Source organism: Melanerpes formicivorus, unplaced genomic scaffold, assembly GCF_026170545.1.
Source record: "Melanerpes formicivorus ecotype bairdi unplaced genomic scaffold, bMelFor1.0.p_v2 SCAF_7, whole genome shotgun sequence".
Taxonomy (NCBI): domain Eukaryota; kingdom Metazoa; phylum Chordata; class Aves; order Piciformes; family Picidae; genus Melanerpes; species Melanerpes formicivorus.
Genome location: NW_027142359.1, coordinates 13,172,388 through 13,197,421, shown reverse-complemented (window position 1 = coordinate 13,197,421; position 25,034 = coordinate 13,172,388). Strand labels below are relative to the sequence as shown.

The 25,034-nt window shown below is 37.1% G+C and overlaps 2 protein-coding genes across 11 annotated transcripts in view; one reads left to right on the top strand and one right to left on the bottom strand.

The window, feature by feature from the left end:
• DNAJB4 (DnaJ heat shock protein family (Hsp40) member B4) overlaps positions 1-693 on the bottom strand; it is a 28,693-nt gene extending 28,000 nt beyond the window's left edge. Inside the window, exon 1 of one of the 3 annotated variants that reach the window (XM_068141105.1) lies at positions 578-693. The gene's annotated coding sequence lies outside the window, so the exon portion shown is untranslated. Of the gene's footprint in view, positions 1-306; positions 502-577 lie in introns of those variants that run through there. The other 2 variants (XM_068141100.1, XM_068141101.1) reach the window with 2 other exon arrangements.
• A 53-nt stretch (positions 694-746) lies between these two features.
• On the top strand, positions 747-24,921 carry FUBP1 (far upstream element binding protein 1). Of its 8 annotated transcripts, XR_010987659.1 has the most exons (23): positions 748-963; positions 2,168-2,258; positions 3,244-3,306; positions 4,172-4,210; positions 4,564-4,603; positions 5,395-5,444; positions 5,536-5,607; positions 5,886-5,943; positions 7,345-7,507; positions 7,586-7,684; positions 7,767-7,868; positions 8,529-8,631; positions 8,716-8,816; positions 9,406-9,547; positions 10,671-10,831; positions 11,434-11,588; positions 11,676-11,755; positions 14,539-14,667; positions 15,308-15,382; positions 19,653-19,798; positions 21,404-21,501; positions 22,376-22,423; positions 23,380-24,920. XR_010987659.1 is itself a non-coding variant. In XM_068141081.1 (21 exons), the coding sequence occupies exons 1-21, from the start codon at positions 850-852 to the stop codon at positions 21,440-21,442; spliced, it is 1,974 nt and encodes a 657-aa protein (XP_067997182.1). In that variant the 5' UTR covers positions 747-849; the 3' UTR covers positions 21,443-24,921. The 8 variants fall into 8 exon arrangements, 5 of the variants coding, with proteins under 5 accessions (XP_067997182.1, XP_067997179.1, XP_067997184.1 ...); XR_010987657.1 differs by having other exon boundaries at positions 22,376-24,920; XR_010987658.1 differs by having other exon boundaries at positions 21,404-22,423.
• The last annotated feature ends 113 nt before the right edge of the window (positions 24,922-25,034 follow it).

Below are 25,034 nucleotides of genomic sequence, written 5' to 3'. Positions count from 1 at the left end.
AGCGCCAGGCGGCCGCACAACCGAAGACAAGGCGGCACAACGTTACGAAGAGCCCCTTCAGAGGACAGTGCCGCATTAAGGCGGAAAAAAGGTCCACGTCCCCACTCAGAGCTTAGGAGAATACCCATTCTTGCTACTTCCCCTGCCCAGTCCTCAGCCGGGAGGGGAGTAAGTCATACAGAAATAGAACCACCAAAACACCAAGCGCCTCCCCAGGAGCAATATAAAGTAGGGGCGCAGGCGGCCAAACCGCAGCGCTGCCAGTTACCCTCAGGTCCCCTTCAATTACCGCCATCCCGCACTCACCCAACCGACACCGCCTCAAACACCCCGAGGGCCAACCTTGCTCCCGGCAGCCTCCGCTCCCCAGGCCGAGCTTTCCCCCGCGCACTCACTACTCGATGCAAATTCACGCGAGATCTACCCGCAGGGCCTCCAGCGCTGTGCTGTGCTGCCCTGCCCTCCTCTCCCCTCCCCAGCCTCCACGTCATGTGACGCTCTCCACCCTATCGGAGGGTGTCTCTAATCATTCCTGCCACCATGGAAACATCGCGAGCTCGCGGCCCCTTCACCACACCTCTTTCCCCACCTCCACCCCCCCCCCCGAAGGGTTCCCCCCGTCGAGGGGGAGGGGGGTGGGGGGAGAGCAGCCGAAACGCCGCGAGCTTTCTTCGTCGTTCTCCAGCACCCCAATGAAATCTCGCCCCTAGTCTCGCGAGGTTACGATGCTATCTCTCCCCCCTCCCAGAGCACGATGCCGCGCAGGAATGTGAAAGGCTCCCGCCAGCCGCCATTTTCTTTCTTTCTTGGCAGGCAGCGAGTGGGGCAGGAAGCGGTGGCTGAGCGACTATGGCGGACTATTCCACGGTGCCCCCTCCTGCTTCGGGCGCGCCCGGGGGAGGCGGCGGTGGAGGTGGAGGAGTGAACGATGCCTTTAAAGACGCGCTGCAGAGGGCTAGGCAGGTGTGTGTGTGTGTAAACGTGGCTGTGCCAAATCAATGGGTCCTCAGGTCCCAGGGCCTGGAGGGAGTTGCTGACCAGGCCGCGGCGCCTAAGCTGCGGCAGAAGTTAGCGGGCTGCATGCTGATGACGCTCGGCTATGGGGAAGCTTGAAGAGGGGGCCTCTCAGCTAAACATGTATTTTATGAGGAGGTGGGGGAGCTTTGCCCAGTTTTCTCATCCTGTTCTGCGCACGCCTTGGTGAGGGCCCTCGCCTCTTGCCATTCTTCTTTGGGCGGTGAAAGGCTCTAACAGTGAATCCTCGACTCTTCGCTTCGCCATTGCCCGCCTGCAGGCTGGGCACACAGGGCCCCATGTCAGCCCGGAGTGATCCTCTCCATCGCGAAGTGGTGGGGTTGAGGGGAGCGGTGGTGAGGGGTCCCTGATGCCGGCCTATGGGGAGGCAAAATCTCGGCCAGTGATTGTTGGCGCGCCTCGTTACCGATAACGCGGCATTTTGTTGGGCCGCTCGGGCGGCATAGAGACGGAAGGGAGGGCGGCTCCGCCGCGCGCGGCCCGTATTGTGTTCCCTGAGGCGCCCTCGGTGCCCGCTAACCTGCTCAGACCGGTTGGGAGGTGCTGCGGCCTGCGGAGCGAAGGCGGCGAGGGTTGTCTGTAAAGAAATTATTTATCCTTGAGATTTATTTGTAGTTTTTGTGCTCCACGGGCGATGTTTTCATTGGTATTCGAGCGAAATTTTTGTTTTGTTTGGCAATAGCCCACCTCAGTTTTGTCAGTGTTTGAAGACGCGAAGTGGTTGGGACTGCTAAGGTTTGAAATAGTTTCAGTGGTCATGTCCTTTGTGAGATACCCCGTAGTGTTTCCTGAAGGATAAGTGAAAAAGAAAAAGCCGGTTTTAGAAAAAAACGCCTGGTATTTGAAGGGCAGAGTTGGTTGGGTATTTTAGGCAATCAAGGAAATATAGGAAGCTTTGCTGTCGAAGAATGAGCACAAGTCTTGAACACAGGTTAAAATGTCTATGAATAAAACTGTTTGTAACATAGTTTTCTGCTTACTTGGGAACGTTTTAATATACGTTGTGTAAATAAAAATAATTTAGAAGACCTGGAATAAAGGCGGGACGACTGAACTATGTATACTTTATTATGTGGTGGTGTTTGTTTTGGTTGTTTTTTATTTTTACTCCAAATATCTGCGTTTTGTTTAGATTGCAGCAAAAATTGGAGGAGATGCTGGCACATCAATGAATTCAAATGACTACGGTTATGGAGGACAAAAAAGACCTCTTGAGGATGGAGGTATGCAGTCTTTACTAGCTGTATTCTGTATTTATTTTTATTGAGTATGGTCACGGTGCTAGGGAGATTGCAGGTGCTATTTTTGTTTCTAGTTGATTTTTATTTTTTTTTCCATAGAACAGCATAAAAACATTTTGTTCCCTTTATAGATCATGACATGCTTTTTCATGTTCAGTTTAATGGGGAAATTTCCCTTAAACCATTGTGCTCTAACCTGAACTGAATGTAAACCTCTTCTAAAGTATTTTAAACATGGTTTAAATGCTAGAGAGAGGAAAGCGTATGCCGGGGAGGGGGAGTAGGCAGATAAATTCATGATTGACACACTTGCACAGGTTTGTTATTTGTTGTGTAAAACTGATTACTGTTTCCAAGTTACAGTTAAGAGTAGGAAGTGCTCGCTCCTTAAATTTGACTGTTTCATATACTTTATTATTGCACCGTTTCAAATGAAAGTATTAATGCATTTCATTGTAAAAGCATAGGACTTTAAAAAAAGACAGGAAGTAAATTTCCTACCTTGTAGACACTTTTATGTAGTCTAGTATTTAAACCTATAGCATGTGTGAAATGTAAGACCATACTTAAATCTTCTAACTTGTTGCAGCTTTTTGGATTTGCCTTATACTGCAGTACTTCTCCTGAAATGTATGTTGTCATCTGTCTCTTACTAAGCAGTCAGTTCGAGCTTAACAGGGTTTGGTATGTTTAATATACACACAAAATCCTGGCTAAATTGTGGAAAGAAATCTGAACTTGTTGAAATGTTCTCATAGGTTTCATAAAAGAGCAATGCCTTTTTTCCTTTAAGTAGGTTGAAACTCAGTCTACAGAATGTAACTAAGGCTTTATATCAGGAGTTCTTGTGTCCTGTAATAAAGTTTTTTTTTTTTCCTATTAAAGGTGAGGTTTTTAATATACAAAAAAATGAGCTAATGATGCTTCAGATGATATATGTAATGTATTCTTTTTATTTTATGTGTAGATGGCTCTTGGACAAGTCCGAGCAGTACAACACACTGGGAGGGAATGCCCTCTCCTTTTAAAGGCAGGAATTTTTATTTATTACCTGTGTTTAGTATGTAAACATGACATAAACTAGTGGATCTTTCTGGATTGACACAAATATTTCTTGGAATGGAATATGTGTCTGAGTTTTTGCTGCACATAAATTATGGTGGTTCATATAACCTTGATTTTGGGGTGGGAAGGAAGCATCTGAAATCAGTCTTTTCAGATACAGGTTAATTATGCCTTTCAGTCCTTTACTGTACAGAAAGGATTTGGATGGTAGTGATGTAGTTGCTCTGAATCTGCTTTTTTTTTGAAGTTTTATGCTATGAAATGCTTGATATTTGGATAGGAATTTCATATCGACATTCAGATTGGGATTGCATTGCCATGTGATACTGTTGTATTTTCAGATGTTTGATCTAGATTTGTGGTCATTGTCAGAATTTGTGTTGTTTTTTTTAAGTCATTGATTTTTTTGGTATGGATTTGATTTTTTTTTTCCTTTTTTTTTTTTTTTTCTTCTTTTTTACTATAGAAGCATCATTAGCTTGAGCAACCAACAGAGATAAACTTTGCTCCTTGTCTTAGTTAAGTTTCAGTGACCGGCTATCTTATGAGCAATCTACAGCGTGTTCTGAAAACTGCCTTTTCTTAAGCTACTGAATAGATATATGGAAAAATCTTAACATCTTTTCAGCTATACTAACCAAGTGCTGAGTGTTTGTGAGATTCTTTCTTTTATTCAGATGATCAGCTCCCTGAATTGGAGGAAAAAAAAAAGGGGGAAAAAAATAAAAGGGGGGACTAAAATACACTGGAAAGTTACAGTTCGCACTAAAAGGTGTAAACAGTTCCTGAATTTCTTGGCAAAAAAAATTTTAAAAATCTTAATTTTGCAGATCAACCAGATGCTAAGAAAGTTGCTCCTCAGAATGACTGTAAGTAATTTTTATTTTGTTGGCAAAAAAAACCCCCAAACCTTACCAAGTGTACCATTGTCAGAACAAGAATTTGAAACTGTTCTGGTAGGTGATATTTGAATCAGTAAGACCAAAAGAATGTTGGGAGGGGTCATCTCTTATTTTCTTGGGGCAGTGTGAATCTGCTTTGTGAAACTGGCAATGTTGTCAGCAACAATTAAGAATCGTTTTAGTTGCTTTTAAATCTTTTCCTAATGCTTCTTAAAAAGTCAACTTGCATGGAAGTTAGTACAATTAAGTTTTATCATCGGGGAAGAGCTTGGTTGTTACATTACTTGTTTAAATTCAATTTTAACAATATCTTTTTATAGCTTTTGGAAATCAGCTACCACCGATGCATCAACAACAGAGGTAAGAGTTACACCTACATCTTCTGTAGAGTTTTCCTGTTGACTGAAAGCAGTTTCAAGAATTTTTTCCGTGGTGATGTCAATGCATAAACAATCTGTATTTGTGTGATTAATTGAAATTTAGCTTCAGCAGGTCCCAAGCCAAACACTTAAAATGCATCTACTTTGCTGTCTTTTTCTTCCTGTTCTCAGCCTAGACTGAACATAAGGCATAAATGGAAAACACATTGCTGGGTTTTGTTATTTGAGCCTATGTAGCATAACCAGAGGTTGGAAGCAGATCTGAATGGGAAAGGGTTGACACTGTCTAAAAAAACCTCAAACAAACAAACCTTAAACCATCAAGCAACCCAACAAAAAAACCTCAACAACTAATGAATTTCTAAACAAGATAATAATTAAGACTTAAACCAGTATGTTGCTAGGTTGGCTGTGTCATGAATTTCTTCATTAAACAACCATATCAAACTATTACTCTTGTGCTTTGGTTAGTTTTGGTAAATGTTGAAGCTAGGGTATTTTCAGCATGCTTCAGTGGATATACAGTGGATAAAAACTTAAAATGCTACATTGGCCTTTTGAGTAGGCAATTTTAGATCCATTCATCTTGAACTTTTTGTAGTAATTGTTAGCTTACTTAGTACTGTGGTTGCATAATGGCTTCTAGTGGGAGGCAATGAAGCAAGGGCAATTGTAGGGGAACTAGCTTTCTGTAGTTGAATGGGAGAATACATATCAATTAAGTGCCAGTTTGGTCTCTGACTGTTACCTTCTGTTTAACATTCTCTGTAGGTCTGTGATGACAGAGGAGTACAAAGTTCCCGATGGGATGGTTGGATTCAGTAAGTAGTATGGTGTGGTGTTGTAGAACAGTGAGGGATGTTAGCAGAGGCTGTTAATACAAATAATATTTCTATATTTTTTTCCTCCAAGTAATTGGCAGAGGTGGAGAACAGATCTCACGCATACAGCAAGAGTCTGGCTGTAAAATACAGATTGCACCTGGTAACTATTCATGGAGTTTTTTTTTGTTCTTTATTTTGCTGGGTTTTTGGTAGAAGGTTCAGAAGGCTGGTCATTGCAGCTAATTGCCTGAACATTCATTTAAGGTATTCATGTTTTGTGCTAATCGCAGTTAATATGGTCTAAAGAAATGCAGAATGCTTTGATGCACTGGTTGTTCCACTTACGTGGAATTCCAGTGGTTTGCATATTATTTGTAACCTCATAATCTCTTTCTGACTTAAGACTGCTGCTAAATTGTTTTTATTTTATGACCATAGATAGTGGAGGCCTGCCTGAAAGATCATGTATGCTAACTGGAACACCAGAGTCTGTTCAGTGAGTAAACCAAATTCCCTATGTTCATATTTTGCTGTGCAGTGCATTTTAAGATTTAAATGTAATGTCTAGATAGTGTGATTGCAATACTGTGTTTATGCTCTATTAAAGAGGCAGTCTGACTGCAGTTCATTGTATACATATGAAGAAAGTTCCTGAACCTGCAGTCAGATCTCTCAGCATACTGTAAAGACAAAAGTATGGAACTTAACTTTTTCAAGTCCAAATCAAGTAGGTAGTACTTACCTAATCATGCACTGGTTTCAGCTTGAGAAATACATGAATGTATCATAAAAATAAATGTATGCAGAAAAGGAATTCTTTACTAACCATGAATTGGAAGGTCACAGGGAAAATGTGGAAAATCGTTAGTGTGAGAGTAGATGTTACTCAAAACCTAGCCTAGAGTTCTTAAATTTCTTTGGTATAAATTAATGTATACTGAAAGTTATGAAAATGATGTTTCTGTAATGCCTATCAGCAAAGTTAACTTTTGCCTTCCTGTATTCAGTGAAGACAATAACAGCAACGAATATGGGTGTATTTGTCGCACAGTAACGGCTTGAAAATCAACTTACCTTTGCTTTGCTAGGAAAGATCTGAAGAGTGTGTATGCTTGGTATTGCCTCATGTTCATTAAGTAATTAATTTTCATTATTGTGCTCACATCGGCGGGAAAAGTTTGTAACTGATGTTAGCACCGTAATTGTGACTTTAAATGCTGGCAGCATTGCATGGTGAAAATACACTTGCTTTTGTCCACTACTTTGGTAAAGGTTGCAAACACAAATGTCCTTTCACAAGCTGAATCAAGCAGCAGCTATGGTAGTACTTAGTGTTAAAACTAGGTCTGTTCTACAGTCTTGATTTGGTTTTGGTTTTTTTTGTATCCTCCTCCCCCCCCCCTTTTATTTAACTTAATATCTGCTTTTAACATTGGCCGTTAGTAGAATAAGTACAGTCATATGAGAAGTTCTGAATTACTTCTGAAATTAACCTGAAGTTCAAAAAAGCTTTTTGTAGTGCATTAAATTAAAAATTGCCATAAAACTAGTAAATCGTGACCATTTCAAATCTTCTAATAGACATGAATTTTAATTAATAAATTACAAGATTACCATCTTTTGCTCTGAATTAAGGTTTGATCGATGTAACTATATTCAGGGATGATGGTCGTGTTTGAGGAGCTAAGAGCCACCTTTTGTATTCTGACATTGGCGTCTTTTACCACATTATCTTGAAACTAATTTCTTAGGTTACTGTTACATATTTACTGAGTTTGCCTCATATGTCTTAGTACTGCAGAAACTTTGCAAGTAAAAAAATCAAAATTTCCAATCAAGCAGGCAAGTGATACTTGTAGGAGTAAGTGTTTTTATAAATGTATATATTCCTTCACAGATCAGCAAAAAGATTACTTGATCAGATAGTTGAAAAGGGAAGGCCTGCGCCTGGCTTTCATCATGGTGATGGACCTGGAAATGCAGTCCAAGAAATTATGATTCCAGCAAGTAAAGCAGGATTAGTTATTGGAAAAGGTGGAGAGACAATTAAACAATTACAGGTATATATGTATCTTTTTATAAAATATGTGATAATACTGAATTTGGATTTGTGTATTGACCTCCATTTTGTCAAATAGGAACGAGCAGGTGTTAAAATGGTCATGATTCAAGATGGTCCACAGAACACTGGTGCAGACAAGCCCCTTAGGATAACTGGAGACCCTTACAAAGTTCAGGTAAGGAGTCCTTCAGAACTCGAGTATTTTAAAATCTGTTCTTATGTTGCAGTACCTAAATGAACTTTCATTCTCCTTTTAGCAAGCCAAGGAAATGGTGCTGGAGTTAATTCGTGATCAAGGTGGCTTTAGAGAGGTGCGCAACGAATATGGGTCAAGAATAGGAGGAAATGAAGGGATAGACGTAAGCATGGTTGAAAAACTTGTTAACTGTATTTTGAGTTGTTAACATTAAAACGTTAAGATGGGTAATACCTCTGAAAGATCTTAATCAGATTCCAAAAGTGGTTGTGGCATGCAAGTATTAGTTGATCATTGCTGAATTTATAACTTCAAATGGTGTGTAGTATTCACTTTGTTACCAGCAGTTCTGAACAGTTACAGCTAGCTAAAGTTTTTTATCAAATAAGTAAGTTTGATGGCTAAGAATATAATGTCATTATAGAGATTAGTTTGGCCTTTATAGGAGGATATTTAAGTCTGCCTGTTATGCAAGTCATGAGCTTATAACTGTTTATCAGAGGTGAAGCTGAAAGTGTCTTCTGCAGTCTGCACTTCAGACTTAACCGGAGCTTTTGTTTAATTTTGAGAAGCGTGGTACCTGCTGGAATTGCTGTCACTGTGGCAACTTGTAGTGCATAGGATGTCTTTCTTTAAGATACTTGAATGCAGTATTTGCTAGGTTTGTATCTTGATACTAAAAATTTCACACTTCAAAAAGCCTGAAGTGGCACAGAGCTGGCCCTAGTTTGGTCTTCTAATATGTGACCCTTTAATTGTATGAATTTGATAGGAATATTTGCATCATCAACATCCTGAATATTTTTTTTTCCTCCACTTAAAGGTTCCAATACCACGATTTGCAGTGGGTATTGTAATAGGAAGAAATGGAGAGATGATAAAAAAGATTCAAAATGATGCTGGTGTTAGGATCCAATTTAAGCCAGGTTGGTAATATGTCCATAAATTTCTGTGAATTGAGTGTAAATTTACTGGATTACATATACTGGAATAGTTCATTTTTATTCCAGATGATGGAACAACTCCAGATAGAATAGCCCAAATCACAGGGCCTCCTGACAGATGTCAACATGCTGCAGAAATTATTACAGATCTCCTTCGAAGTGTTCAGGTTGAGTAATATGTTGTTTACCATTTACAATCTCCTGCCTGACTTTGGGAGAGATGTAAAATTCTAAAAACGGGTGTGCAACTAAAGAAAATAATTTAGTGGTGTAATCTGAATCTCCCTCAAAGTTCAGTCTGCAATGTGAATGTTTTCTCTACACTTTCTTGCGAGTGTTGAGGATTATAATACTGATTCAAAGTCATGGCATTTCTTGGATCTGACCAGTTTTAGAGCTGCTTCTTGTGCTGTCCTGTATTAATAGCTTTCAGTTGTAATTGGTGTTTAAAAGGTGGTTTAAATGCTTACTGTGAGATGAGCCCCACAGCTGCATTTACAGAAGGCATACGAATTCTGTCTTTGTATATGAAATTTTCTGTTTTCTTCTGTGTATTTTTCTTCATCTTTCACATGCATAGTTGTACAGAATATCTTCTAAAACTTAATTCATGTCTTCTGGAAAAGAGATTACTTTATTAAAACTATCTAGAGTAATATGTTTTCATTAATGAACTGTGTGATGCAAACAGTTTGCATTAATAATTTGTTCAGTCATTTTCATGGAACATGCTAATTTACTATGTTTTCTTTTTAGGCTGGTAACCCTGGTGGACCAGGACCTGGTGGTCGAGGAAGGGGTAGAGGCCAAGGCAACTGGAACATGGGGCCTCCTGGTGGATTACAGGAATTCAACTTTATTGTTCCTACTGGCAAAACTGGATTAATCATTGGCAAAGGCAATGTATCTTCTATATATATGTATATATATGTGTGTGTATATCTGGAAAAAAAACCTCTCAGCTTTTCTATTTGTGCAATTAGCCATACTAGAGAGATGTTTCAAGAGAAGCCTCTGCAAATCAAACAATTTAGTACTATGAAATCATAACACTGTAATATTTTTAGATTTTTCCTCACCAAAACAAATACTCCAATAGTTAAAAGTCAACCAGCCAATATACCTAATACCCCTTTTAAAGTACTGAGTTACATCAGTAGTGTTTGGTAGATTTTTATTATTTTTTTTTATGATGCATCTGATTTATTTGCATTTTATATCTATATTGATACTGATTAGCCTTGTGTTACTGCATCTGTAATTCCTGTAACTAATTTTCTTCTATTCCAGTGAAGATACTTTACAGTAGAATCCTGTAACAATTTCTTGTCTGTGTTTTTATGAAATTAACTACTTTTCAAATAATTCTGTTTTTAAAATACTTTACTGCCTCTAAATTAAATGCTTGTCTGATGTTGATCTTCTGTTTTGTAATGTGTAATAGGCTGACATAATTCAATTTATGACCTGCAAGGCTGACTTACTCTATTATTTCATTTTAAATACCAAATGTATTGAAAACTTTGTGCTGGCTAATGATACAAGTAACTTCTCAGGCTCCTGTAAGAGGAGGAGCTGTTTTAGGGACCTTAACTTCCTGGGTTTAGTGCATTGCAAAATACGTGGCCTTTGCCATCTAGTAGCTTCTGTGGTGGCTTGTTGGGTTTGTTTATTGGTGGGTTTTTGTTGTGTTTTTGTTTGTTTGTTTGTTTGTTTTTAAATCACCTGTGCTTGCCTACTACTTTGTATGGAGGTTGTGCTTTAGTAACAGTAACAGTATAACAGTAACCGTATAGTAGTCTTTAGAAATATTTCTTTTTGCTTATTTACTGTAGTCAAAGCTCTATATTAAACTGAGGAGGTTTCTTTAAAAAAAAATATTAGAATCTTCTTGTGTGGCTTACAGAATAGGTGTCTTTCGACTTCTCTACTGTTAGCTTCTGTGCAGTTGACTTTCTCTAATTTGTATCTTACTGTTTTCACTTTAATGCTTGTTATAAAAGCTGTGTGTTGCATTGTAGGTGGTGAGACTATTAAAAGCATAAGCCAACAGTCTGGTGCTAGGATAGAACTTCAAAGAAATCCTCCACCCAATGCAGATCCAAACATGAAGATGTTTACTATCCGTGGAACACCCCAGCAAATAGATTATGCAAGACAACTTATAGAAGAAAAGATTGGAGTGAGTGTATAAGTGTTTCAGTTTACTATAACTAAACAGAATAGGATTCTAATAGTCTTTTGTGTAGACTTTTCATTTCACTTCCAAATTAGTTAATCAGATGGTAATCTGATTAACACATGGTAATACATGGCAATCTGGGTTTCAAGTAATACAAACATAACTTGATATACCAAAAGAAACAAGAACTTGAAATGTCAAGAAGCAATTGGTTACTTCAATGTAATACTTTGATCTGTTCTTGAAGATGATTGCTTTGTGTATAATGGAAAATGTGACAACTTCAAAGATCCTTGATATTCATAAAGCTACTAAGCTATAGTTTTTCAATCTTGATGTGTTTTAGGTGGAGTTTTAATCCAAGTTTACATTCTTTATTTTCACTGCACTTTTGTTTGCATATATATCCATGTAATCAACTTTACTGCCTGGTTTTTGTACCTGATTCTGCAAACATTTAATTAGCACAATTTTCCAGATTTAGATTATTTTGAAACACTGATTTGATTTAATGCAACTTGGGGGAAAAAAACCAAACTTCTAAACTGCTAAAAAATTGAGTCATTGAAGGTTTGTGTTCACCCATGTGCTGTTGTTTACAGGGTCCAGTAAATCCATTGGGTCCACCTGTTCCCCATGGACCCCATGGTGTTGTTCCTGGCCCACATGGACCTCCTGGGCCACCAGGTCCTGGTGCTCCTATGGGACCATATAACCCAGCTCCTTATAATCCAGGGCCTCCTGGCCCTGCACCTCAGTAAGTACTCCTTCAGCTATTTCCTTTTTTGTAGGGTGAACCTGGGACTGGCTTTTCATTGTATGTGTATTGCTTGGTCTTTTGTAGTGGTCCTCCAGCTCCCTACGCTCCACAAGGATGGGGAAATGCATATCCACACTGGCAGCCACCAAATCCACCAGATCCTGGTAAGAAGTGTCACGGTGGTTGTACTGCGGTATGGATGTGCTTTGAGTTACATCCATTTTGTCCTTGGAAGTATATACATTCAAAATTCATTTGTGTTATGCTGGTAAATCTGAAAAAGGTTCTGTTCTTCCATCTTTTCTTTACTGATTATCACTTTATGTATGTTTTATATTTTGTACGCATTGTTTGTGAGGTGTTGAAAAATTCAGTTTTTGGAATATACTTCTTTATTAAACATTCCTAATATTGCATCCTAATTTATGACACTTTTTGCAAGACCCTTTGTTAACTGATTTTTTTTTTTCTTATGATTCTTTAGTGTGCTTTCTTTCCTTTCCAGTGAATGAGTTTACAAGACCCCTTACAATCTTGCTGATCCTGACTTTACATAGTTTATGCTATATCATAGATCTAGCTTTTGTTAACCTGTATGAGGATTGCTTCTCAGACAAATGTATTTTGATACAAATGTATTTTCCTCATCCTGTTTTGAGGAATAAAACTTAAAACTGAGCTGTTGTTAATACAGTAAAACTAGTTCAGGTTGTATATTCTGAGCTTTTGCTGATAGTAGTTGTGTTTTTTTTCTTCTGAAACTTACCTTTGTAGAATGTTTCCTCTGTTTCTTTGTCAAGACCGGGAGTTTTTTCTTAGTTGCAACTTCCTAGAGTTCTAGTGTCCTGCTTTTCTTTAAGTTCCATCCTTTGGTTGTACTAGAGCATATGGGAAAACCAAACTGCAGTCACAGAAGGTATGGTAAGGCTAGATGCTTGAGTCACTTAGACCTCATTTATTAGAGAGAGAACTTCTGCAGAACTTCAGTCTTAATTTTATTTTTGTAATAAATGGTAAAAATGTTTTTCTGATAGCTACTGATCCTCACACAAGTTCCACTAGTGAAATAGGGGAGGGTATTGGAGAACATGACAATCCAGAATCTAAGTTCTCTTCATGTTCAGGTCTCGTACGTCCTTTCTTGGCAAAGAACAGTCTCTGGTTTCCATTCTCAAACTTCTATAAAAGATAGCTCTGCATGCATTCAGTTTGGTGCTTTTAAATGCCTATTGTCATTATTTAAAAGGAGAATTATTCAAAGTGACTTGCCTTGAAGTCTCAGCATACTAAGTGTGTCATTTAATCCAAAATGCTGCAAACTTTTTATATGATTTTTGGATTTTAATAAATAATTTGTTGATAAAGATATCTATGAAAACTGGCAAATAACTTGATGTCATTTTGATAATTTTGATAATGCTTTTTATTTTTGATAAATACTGAATACTCTTAATGTAATGAAGTTTTCCTTTATGCAGTTGAAGTTGATGTGTCTTGGCTAGCATTTATTTGGATGAGTTTTGTACAGATTTTCATGTAGTTGCTTATTTCAGTGTAACAAATGGGTTATTTTAGTTTTTTTTTTCAGAAGTGCATTCTCCAGAACCATGCTCTCCTCTTGTCATGTGAAAGTGGAGCTAGTTACTACAGTCAGATTTCTTTGGAAATTCAATGAATCCTACTCTGTTCTTCTATTCTAGAGAAGTAGCTACTAAGGGGAAGGAGGGGGGGAAATGGAGCAATGGCTTATTTGATATTTGCAGGTAACCTTAGAATATAGTACCTGTTAGTTTAAGTCCACTGTTGTTGACAGAAGCACTGTAATTTAAAAAGGAAACTCTGTTAATGTTGTTTTCCATATGCTAAAAAACTGCACTTTAAGTGGTTAGGTCTTACTAAGACTCAATCAAATACTATAAAAAACATTGTAGATTTTTTTTTCTCTCCCTGAATGCCTTTTTTTGGTTGTGTGGTTGTTTGTTTTTGTTTTTTTTTCCTCTTCAGTTAGTCACTGCTTTACCTGTTTTGTGTTTAGTAGGGAATATACTTGCATTCCCATGTATTTTAAACTATCAGTTGTGTCTGTATCCTTCTGTGAAGTTCCTCAGCTGACCACATTTATTTGCAGATACTGTTTTTTCTCTTTAAGGATGCAAATAATGTTAAAGGATGACAGTTGTGTTACAGAACATTACCTTCTCTAGTAGTAGATTTGCAGGGTTTGTGGATTGCCAGTGCAGTAATGTAATCAATCTTTGTGCCATTCCTAAAGGCTGTGTGTGTGAAATGGAGAAGTAATGCTCTAGGGAGCAGTATTGTTGGCCTGCCTAGCTGTAGTTAAAAATAAGGGAAGCATATAGATAGCTGCAGAAGATGCAAATGTTGCTATTATTTTTTTATACTAAAAATCTGTAAGTAATGACGCTTTATAGTCATGTATGGGATTTTAGGTTCTTAAAATACTTTGTGTTTCTATATTTTACTGCTACTGTAAACTTTAACCAACAAATGCTGCAAATGCCGAGTATTGTTCTGTTTCAGAAATGTATTTGGCATGCCTCCTCCACCTGTGCAAGTGTCATTAGTGTGAGGTTATAATGAAAGTAAAACCACTGAAACTGTTTGGTGCATTTTAGAGTTGTTGCTACCATTTAGTAGCTTGACTGTTGAACAGGAGATATTCATGTTTGTTTAATCACACTTAAAAATTAGTAAATTACATTGTTGCGGTAAGGCTTCTAGAATGATTTTATCATCAGTCTTTCATACAGTACACTTGCCTGAAGCCTGACTGAAAGTTATGCTAGAAAGAAAGTGTACTGACAGGATATATATGGTTTTCAGTTTAGATGAGCTTTCTTTGGAGGAAAATGTGAGTGCTTAGGGTTAATTGAGGATAGCATTCTGTTCATGCTGCTTTTCTAAATGCTTGCATTTCGTTTCATAGGTAAGCCAGGAACAGATCCCAACTCAGCAGCTTGGGCAGCTTATTATGCTCACTACTATCAGCAGCAAGCACAGCCACCACCTGCAGCCCCTCCTGGTGGGCCAGCTACAACCCAAACTAATGGACAAGGTAGCTGTGTAGTACAATGATACATTTCTCATTCCTGGGAGTATGGATAATCACAATAGTTTTTATTGTCTTCAAATATGAGTAGATTTGATGTAGCTGGTTTTCTTGGAAAACTCTTGCTTATAGCCTTCAATATTGCTTTTCTTGATTTCAACAGTAATACGATAATGAATGTATTTATCTTGAAATATACTCTGAAGAGAATTTTGCTGCAATTAGGGCTGACTTAAATTACATCTACATAGTGAAGGCAGTCATAAGTGAAAACGGAATGAGGCTGACTGATGTGTTACTTGCTTACATGGTACCATCACTTTCAATGGGTTTAGGACAATGGCAATTGTAGTTTTCTGTTGTATAATTATTGTGCTTATATGAGACTGATCACTTAAATTCTAGGTAGTATTTTGTACTGAGTGGAGTGACATTTCCTGAATCTTGAAAACTTGCTGAACACTTCAAATAGATTTTACTGATTGTTTATATTTGTGGTAGTTTGTACCATGTAGATTTATGGTGTCAAATTTGAGTGCCACTATTTGAGATTATTACTGAAAAATACAGCTGATTACTTGTAAATAGCTCAATATATGAAACAAAACCCACCAGTTTTATTTTGACTATTTTTAATGACATTCAGGAGATCAACCAAATCCAGCACCAGCAGGGCAGGTTGACTATACAAAGGCCTGGGAGGAATACTACAAAAAAATGGGTATGTTTGCATGTTTTTGTTGCATAGTAGAATGTTTTTAAGAGAGTTCTGTATCTCATTGTATAACTTCCCCCCCAAAAAAAAAAACCTAAAAATGTACTAGAAACATTTTGTGTTTCTTCTGAGCCATATACTGCTAAAGGCCCTGAATCCTTCATAAAAACAGACTTAATTTGTGGTGTTTCTCTTCTTTGGTAGTTCTTCCTTAATGCTCTTCAGATTACACATTTGTTTGTTTTATTGTGTTTTCCTTTGAAACCTGCATTCTGCATCCCAAGTTGTTACAGCATCAGTGGTTACAGCATCATAACTAGCTCACTTTTATCACACACATTTTAACTAGTACTTGCTTTGGAGCACCTAAGAGCTGTGTTTAAGTTGCAGGTTATGTGTTGTGGCTTGCTTTTTTTTTTTTCCCCAAAATACTTTGCTTGTGCTGACTTAGGAAACGGAAGTTTATTTGCTGGTTTATGATTTCATCATTTGCTAAATAAGGAAGGAAAATGTCAACTTGATGCATTGCCAGAAGGTGCTGTTAAATAATTGGAATGTCTTGTAAGCCAGTGTTTCATCCATAGTATCATCTTGTGGATATTGTAGTTGGTGTAGCTTTGTATCCTGAGGACTAGTGGGCTTTCAGATTACTTGGTAAGGCATAACTACCTTTATTCTTTATTTTGGCACAGTGTAAGTGATTAAAATGAAACACGAAACATACAATCATGATTTACTTTGAGAATTGTGTATCAGACTAAAAATCGCAGCAGATATTCCAAACGTGATTAAGACATGATGGGCCTTTCCATTTTCCCTCTTCCTGTTTCACTTAACTACTCTCTTTAAATTTACTGTTTCTCTTAGTTCAGCTCACATAGATCAGTGCAAAGTTCTGGAGTTTTTCCACTGTGTTTTTAAGAATAAGGAAGTTTGTTGGCAGGGGCTCTTCCATCTTTCTAATTTACTATTCCTGGAAAGCAGTGTCTGGGTTGCACTAGTATTGTATTTTTCTCTAATTAAGTTCTAGTTATAAAGTGTTGGAATAGAATGTCTGGCAGCAAGGCCAGTGTGAATCCAAAAAAATTTAGACATTGGAAGATGTAAAAAATCAAGAGGAAAAACAGAAGAGTGCTTCTGATCTTCATTTCTTTGTATAGCTCAAGTTAAGTTGGCCTGAAGGAGAACTTCTGATGTCCCTACCTGTATAACTTCACTGTATAAATCATGAGAATTTTTTTTGCTTCTTCAGCATGTTGAAAATCTTGATGGAAGATAACATTTATCTTACAATACACTTAAAAAGAGGGAGAACTGAACAAGTTGAAGGGCAGAGAATTCACCAAAGTTGATTTAGTACTAAAAGGAAGTGTTTTTTCACATCTCCTTAACAGCAGTGTTAAGTAGTAGAAAATCTGAGGAACAGGGAAGTTGCCCACCAACAGGTTTATGAGGTCTCCAAGCTCTCATACAGTGACTACCGTTTGTGCTTAGAGTACTCTAATGATTCTGTTTGCATTAACTTATGCCAAAAGGGGAAGGTAGGTATTACAAGTTGCTCACTCTCTGACTCTTTCAGATTTTTCACAACACAAGTAATTACACAAACCCCTGTTTTGGAGGACTGAACCGAAACTTGGTACTTTGTGAGCTCAAGCAGTTTTATTTCTGCTAGTGAAGAAAATTACTTTGATAATCGATGTAAAAAGTACTGTGCTGAACAAGTTGGATATGATACTACAGTTGGTGTTCGTAATCTTCTTATACAGTAGTTTAGCTTTTGAGGACATAATGATGCTACTATCTTTTATTTGAGATAGGGCATTTTTTTTTTTTCCTTACAAGAGTTGAAATAAAGATTTGCGTAATGTCCCTAAAAATCTCCCAAGGATAACAGTTCCCTCTAAATGTGAAGTCAAATTTCAGTGAATGATCCTCAGCACTGTACGCAGGAAAGAGAACAAATACAATTTTCTGTCACCCTTGGCAGTTTGAGTAGTGGAAGAACTGTAGTCATCTGGCATTTTCTTACCTTTCACATTAGGAAAGGCTGTTTGTTTGTATTTCCTTTGTTAGTGTTCTCAGTTGAATTGGGACATTAATCAGCATGTGCTGTTTCAGTGCAGTTCTATGCTCTGAAAGGGAGTTCTGACTACACACGAACTTAGTGTAGGTTGAGAATTGTCTGCACTACTTAGTAGGGGAATTAAGTAGGTAAAACACTCCTGAGTTTTTACTAACTGTCCAGTTTGACATCTTTGAGTAGATGTTAAACTTCTGTATTGGATTTATTATTTGAATTCCAGCACTGCCATGGGATAGCTGACTGAATACCTTCTCTGTGACATTTAGCTGTGCTGACAGCTGAAACATAGCTAAATAATTTAAAAATCAATAATGAATTTGCAAAACCTGTATCTTGGGATAATTTCTATCAGCATATTAAAGATCTTTTTTTCTTGATCTAATTGATCAGAGGTATAAATTGTAAGTTGTGGTAAAATATAAACTGTAAAGTGTTCCTTTTTTTTTATGGTAACAGTTGCTTTACTGTATGACCAAAAAATTATGATGGATTTTATGTGTGGTTTTGGGTTTTCTGGTTGGTTGGTTTGTGTGGGTTTTTTTATATATCTACAGTGCAAGCTGGAAAACACTGTAAGCTGTATAGAAGGTTACGAATTGAAAGATTGTATTTGGAAGATGCTCAGGATAGTGCCTTGCCAAATATTACCACAGTCAGGTTCATACCTATTGGTTTTTCACATGATTAGGAGAGTACACACACATGGGGAATGTGGTATTCTTCATGTGAACTTAAGGTTGGAAAAAAACAAACCTGAACCAATAAACTCAACCTTACATATATATCTGACACCTACAAAACATTAGAATCTCTGATACTCGTGTTCCCCAGAAGGTTGCTCAGTGATCCTGAATCCATATAAAAGGCTGAGGTATTTTCAGATAGGATTTAAAGCTTTAGCTGTTGCCTCTTGGAAGCTACCCCTTTTTTTTGATTGCAAACCAGAAGATTTGGTGGACATGGGTTTGTACAGGGTGCAGACTTGCATTTTGCTTGGATTTATTAGATGTGGTTGGATGTGCATTTTGGTTTTGTTCATGTTTCCTAGTATTTTAGAAAAAAGGAGGTGCATTCTATGTCGTCTAATTCTTTTAAACATTTGATTTGTTAAAAAAAACAAACCACCAAAAAACAGCTTTAAGAACAGAACAGGAAAATGCTACATCACAATAGTAATAGTTATGGTTTGGAAGTTCAAGAATCTTACAATTAAGCACTCCATATAAAAACCCTTCTATTACGTACGAGTGTGAGGACAGATGATGGGACGGTGTTCTGCTTGTGGTCAGGTGTGTTTTGCATTGGTAACTGCAAAGGCACCTATCAGATAAAAAAAATTGTGAAGACAGTCATAATAAGTGGAGTGTTTGATGCTTCTGAAATAGGGAAAAAGGAAGAAAATACATCTATGACAAACCTTTCAAAGGAAGAGCATGAATGAGGTCCTAAAGTTGACTTTCATTTTGGGTGTGGTGGTGGGTTTGGGTTTGTTTGTGTGTGTGTTTTGTTTTGTTATTTTGACACGCTGAAGAGTCCATGTGTTCCGTAGAGGGTTTCAAGCTGCAAGTTTATTTTGTTGGAAGCACCACTATATCTCAGTTGTAGATCTGGGCAAGTGTGCGTGTGCATGCTGTTACTTCTAGAAGACGGACTTATGCAGAGGTTGGAAGGGGAAGTCTGAGGACTGTATTCTGTGGTGGAGTATCAACACTTTTTGAAAACGAATCTGCAGTAACATAGCAGTAGCATTAAAGATGTGGAAATTGGAGGATTTTGACAAATTTGCATCTGATAATGCATGCGGTCTGTACAGTAAGACGAAGTCACTTTGTTACAAAAAGTAATACCATCTATTGATCTGTATTTTAACTTAAATGCTACCAGTTGTTCAGGTCAGCATGGGTTCACAGGATTTAAAGATTTTTGCTCTGGAACTTCATTCAAGGGTGCGGGGGGGTGGGGGTGGGGGGGTGGGGCGAAATCTTTACCATTCCTCAGTTTTGTTATACCTGGGAATCATTGTATTAAAGTAAGAGGCTGAGTGATTAGCTGAAGAAAGCCACCACAAGATTATTCAGAAGCCTCAGAGGAATATTGCAAGAAGCTATGTGATGCTCGTTAGGCAGTGTGATTTTTTTAATTCTCATTTCTATTGCAACAGAATAGCTGTATGTTTTTAATTATTTGTAGGTCAAGCAGTTCCTGCCCCTGCTGGGGCTCCTCCAGGTGGTCAACCAGATTACAGTGCAGCATGGGCTGAGTACTACAGGCAACAGGCAGCATATTACGCCCAGACAAGTCCACAGGGAATGCCACAACATCCTCCAGCACCACAGGTATAAAGTTTTTGTGTTTTCTGGCTGGCTTCCATTTCAGTAGTTTATAGAAATTTTGGTTTTTTGGTGTTTTTTTTGGCATGTCTCCTGCTTTGTTACCTGTGGAGTATGCATCTCTCTCCTTTTTTCTTTTTTTTTTTTCTTTTCCCTAGCAAAGTGACTATGAGTGTAATTAATAGATGACTTTGTTTACCTGATAACTTGAGTTCTGTATCTATCCATGTTTGGTGATTATGTTTGTATGTTTGTTTTTTTTTTAAAAAAAGAAAGAAAAAACTTTCTCCTCCTAGGGTTTTGAAAACCATGCAAGAAGCCACCACCATTTACATTAACCAATTTTTCTTTCTTAAAGGCTTCACTCCTGAGTTAGCTCGATTTGAAGGATTTTTAACATTTTGTGTATCTCTTATGTATCTCTTCTGCACAGGGCCAATAATAAGAAGTGGACAATACAGTATTTGCTTCATTGTGTGGGGGAAAAAACCTTTGTTAAATGTATGGATGCAGACGCCTTGATGAAGATCTTAATTTTGTTTGGTTAAAAAAAAATAGTGGTTTTGAAAATGTACAAAATATCTATCACTACTGATAGGAGGTAATATTTCTGTGTAGAAATGAAAAATGGTTTGTTTTTAGTATTAGTGTAGATGTACACATTCCAGCAAATGTATTTGCAATTATGTGGTCAATGCTTTGTGATATAAATGTACTTTTTCAATGTATACTTTATCACTTTTAAAATGCCTGTTTTGTGCTTTACAATAAATAATATGAAACCTCCTGTGTCGGTAAGTTGGATATTTGGGTATACAAAGAATTAGAGGATTGGTTTGCAACGCTGAATCAAGGTACCTGTACACAAATTAGATGATTTTTGGTTTTATCCCTATGAAACTTTTTGCTGAGTTTAAAAACTTGTTAGCATGTTTTTCCCCCCCTCTTCCAGAATAGTTGTAGGTGGAGGACCTCTTTCATTCATTGTATTTTGCTGCCTAGCACCAGTAATCTTGATACTTTAATTTTCTTTCTATTTGATTAAAATTGCATGTGTTTGAGAGAGTGATCTTTTGGCATACTTCCATTGCATTAACAGTGAAACTTCCTTTTATACATGACCACTGTTTCAGACCTGTGCAGCTGCTATAACAGAACTTTTATTCTCAACTGAAAAACTGATCCTGCATAACTATTTTATGGAAATTTTTTTTACACTACTTAAATTTTATTTTAAGTGTAATGTGCTTAAGCCTCCAGTTTAAAGTAGTCCACTTCAAAATTCAGTTTAGAAAAGTCAATGTGGTATGCATAGTAGTAGAAAAACTGTATCTGTCCTTAAAATGCTGTTTTGTTTTGAGTGGTGGGAGTGGTTGAGAACTTCCTGTAGAGCAGATAACTTCTGTTTGTCAGTACTCAAGTATTTGAATCAATTGACTCTTTTTTTTTTTTTTTTTTTTTTGTATCTATACCTGAAAGTTATTGCTCTGATGCTCATACTAAAAATCTGATTCATTTGAAATCCTGTGTTTGCTCTTTGCATATATATTGGCTCTTTGCATATATTAGACTACATGCAATACAGTCTTGTCTTGCCATTGTCTGTTGAAGTGCAGGTTTGATCCAGCCAGTATAGAACTAGCTCTGTAGGGGTGAGGAGGACTGTGCTGTGTATCATCCTTGATTGTTCCTTCAAGGAGCATTGCACTGTAAGTACATCAGAATGACAAATTGATGAACTGCAACAGTATCTTTTTGTCAATGTTCCACATAATGAAAATGCCATACTTGTGTGACTATTATGTTGGAATACAGTGCTGGTATCTTAGGAAATCATAAATGCTTCTTAATTCAGAAACATAGGTTTGTGTATATATACATATACATACATATACATAATAAGAGCTTTGTGGGTAAGTATTTCTGAAACGTTTAGCAGTAGCTAAAGAAAATCATGTTTCTGTTTATCTGAGCAATAGGGGGTTTTCCATTAGTACTCCTGAGACAGCTGTATCATTGAGTGTTTTTTAAAGTATGCATATTGTAACACTGAAGTCTTTGGAACTACTTGTTAGACAGAAGTTGTCTTTGTCTTCAGATAGTTTGCAGCTATGTAGTGATGTAGGTATGTTTCAAATATAACTGTTACTTGCTTTATCTTTTGGCACACCATATTGTTGCTTTGAGAGAATACTTTTTTTAGGGTGGCTGCACAGAGAAGTAAAAATTCAGGCTTGAAAATTGAAGTAGTTTATTCAGGTAATAAGCAATATATGTTTTGTGCTGTAGAAATGGAAGGAATTATTTTTATCCCTTTTAAAATTAGGAATTATTCTAGTAGCTTAAGAAAGGCTAGGATAGCGTTTACTATCTTTAGTGTAGGGTATGAAGTTTAATAGTTCGGATATTTTGCATGAAGTTTGTAGATAACCTTATAGAATGGTGCATTTATTATGTACTAAACTGAGCAAAATTAAATTCACTGGATTCTCTTATTCGCAAAATGGAGGCTGTTGATTTTGATTCATTTAAGGTATAAAATCTTTATTAATTGCAAACAGTGCAATTATTTATACTTCACAGTGCCTTCCCAGACCTTCCACCTTAGGTTCTGCTGCAAAAAAGCAACAGGTAAGCACAACCTAAGGAAGTATATAAATTAATCTATTTCAGTACATTAATGTTGTCCCTGTGAGATCTTTGTGGTTGTGTATTGAAAAGCAATCTGCTGCTTCCCCAATTGCATTGTAACTCACGGTTCCATTTCAGTGGAAAGTCTTTAACTTTTTAAGCAACTGTCTATATTTCTAGGTAAATATGTAATTTTTTTATACCTTTTTTTTTTAAGAGATAAGTAGATTGCAGTAATTAACCTTGATCAGAATACGTCATTTTTGGTTTTCTTCGAGTAGCTAATTGTTGCAATAAAAGAATTGAAACCTTTTAAAATGTGCAGGAATTTCTTTGGTTAGAAACGTCAACAGCCTTCACAAATGTTTTTTTATATTAGGGCACTATTCCCATTCAAACCCGCAAAACCTGAATATAAAGAATGTGACTTGTTGTTATCATTGAACTTGATAACTTGTCTTACGGTGTTATTAGTGGAATTTTTAGATAACTTAGTTTCCTTATTCATACTTGACATGGTAGGAAAAGAGATTCTGGAGTTTCACAGCTTAGGTTGTTCTAACTGAAAAAGCATGTGCACCAATTAAATTGTTAACAGTATAGCAGATAATATTTTATTCATATAGCAGTCAGTGTATCCTGTTTCTTGATACTTTAACTGAATTGCTGTATATTTTGATAGTTTAAAATGTTTGTCTTTTAGATGGTCTGGTACAGGTTTTTGTTTCTGGGTTTTGTGTTGTGTTTTTGTTTGGGGTTTTTTGTTTTGTTGGGTTTTAGTTTTTTGTTTGGTTTTTGTTTGTGGTTTTGGTTTTTTTTGCTTAAAGTAAAGCAGCATCTATTTGGGTTTTTGTTGATTATTCTGTTTCTAAAATGTGCTGCTCCTCTTTCAAAAGTCCTGCTTACCTGTACAACAAAGAAATATTCAAAAATCCTGCCTTCATTTTCACACACAGTGCTGAAGATGCTGCAAGCACCAAATCATAGCTCATAGAATCAGGTCCTGAGATAGTTACTACCAGTAAAGAGGAATCCTTTGAGTGTATGCCATTGGTGAGCCGATGAGCATGGACCATAGAAGGGCTCCATGTAGAAGGTAAAATTGGCAAAAACATAACAGATTTGAAATGTATCCCATACATAATGGTGTAGGGTATTTTTTTTTGTCTTGATCACTTCTCATTCTTTAAAGTATTACTTGTTTGACCATAAATGTTCCATAATCTGTTAAGTTTTTTAAAATGTGATTTATTAATATAAACCATCAATTTTAACTTATATTCTTCTAAATAGCCAAGCTTAGATATGTTCAATTTTTGAACTAATAGTTGTGCTTCAGTTTTTCAAGCCATCTGTAGTTTGATATATAACTTCATTTTTGATGTGAGAAAAGGTTAGGTGTGTACCACTTGGATTTTGATACTGTGAATTTAGTGTTGGGGTGAGTCATTTGTTCGCTTCTTTTTACATGATACTTTTGTCTTCACCTGTTGTTAAGTATCTTAAGTCTTTCAGTTATACATTTAGTCAGTGGGAGGAGATAGAGAAGAAAAAGCTAGTTCATTGGGATGTTGCTAGTGTGTGGAAGATGAGCTGTTCCTGTGTTGCATTTGTCGTGTATTGACCTACAGGTTTCTCCCTGCTGGGCTACAGGCATGTTATTTTGTGCTAAGCATAGTGTTTATTTTTCAACTCTTCTTCAAACTCATGGCTCGTAGTGGAAGAGAAAATAGATTTGAGTTTCCCTGATTCAAAATGTGATGTACTACTTTCAAATGTTTTCTGCTCTTTCCTCCACACACACACACACCTTTAGAGTCTTAGAAATAAAATAGAGTGTGAAGAGTGCAAAAAGCTTAAAAGAAGCATAATGCTTGAAGTAGGAGAAAAGGTTTTGTATCCCTTTCTGCAGCCTGTACTTTAGTAGGACATGAAACAAAATGTCAGGTGGATAATCTTCAGTCTAGCATGATCATAAGTCATCTATAAGCTGTCCAGGTAGACAGGATCATTATTCATTTGCACAGCCTATCTTTTTATTAGTGGCATTTTATTGGATGATAGAAACTGTTTCTCCTCTGTGCTTTTCCAGTTTTTAAGTTTTCCATTGCATGCTAGAAGCTTTTTATTTCACATTCTTCTGGAAGCGTGGGGAGGAAGGGAGGACTAGGCTTTTCAGAAAGCATACAGTTGACAGGATTCCCTCTTACTTAGTAATAGTTTGTACAACTCTTACATATGCACAAATATTTCTTTTGCGTGCATGTGAAATGCCTTTTCGTCCTGAGAAAAGTGTTCTCTGCAGAAACTACCCGTGTGTAAAAAGAAGATTGGCTTTAAAAGGCAACTGTGATGGGAACAGTGTCTTAGGGAGATGCAGCTTGGACTTGAGGTAAATTGAATGCTTTACACAAATGTGGTTTTGAGCTTGCATTGACATTGTATGTAATATGGGTTCACGTTAACTGTATAATGTTTTTTGTATGGTTTTTCTCAATAAATGTAAACCAATGGATAATAATAGCAATGTTTTGGTCTCTTTTTTTATGTTTCTATCTTTGCCTTCATTAGTTTCAAGTAACAGCTTCAGAGGAAAAGTATCTCATTAAAT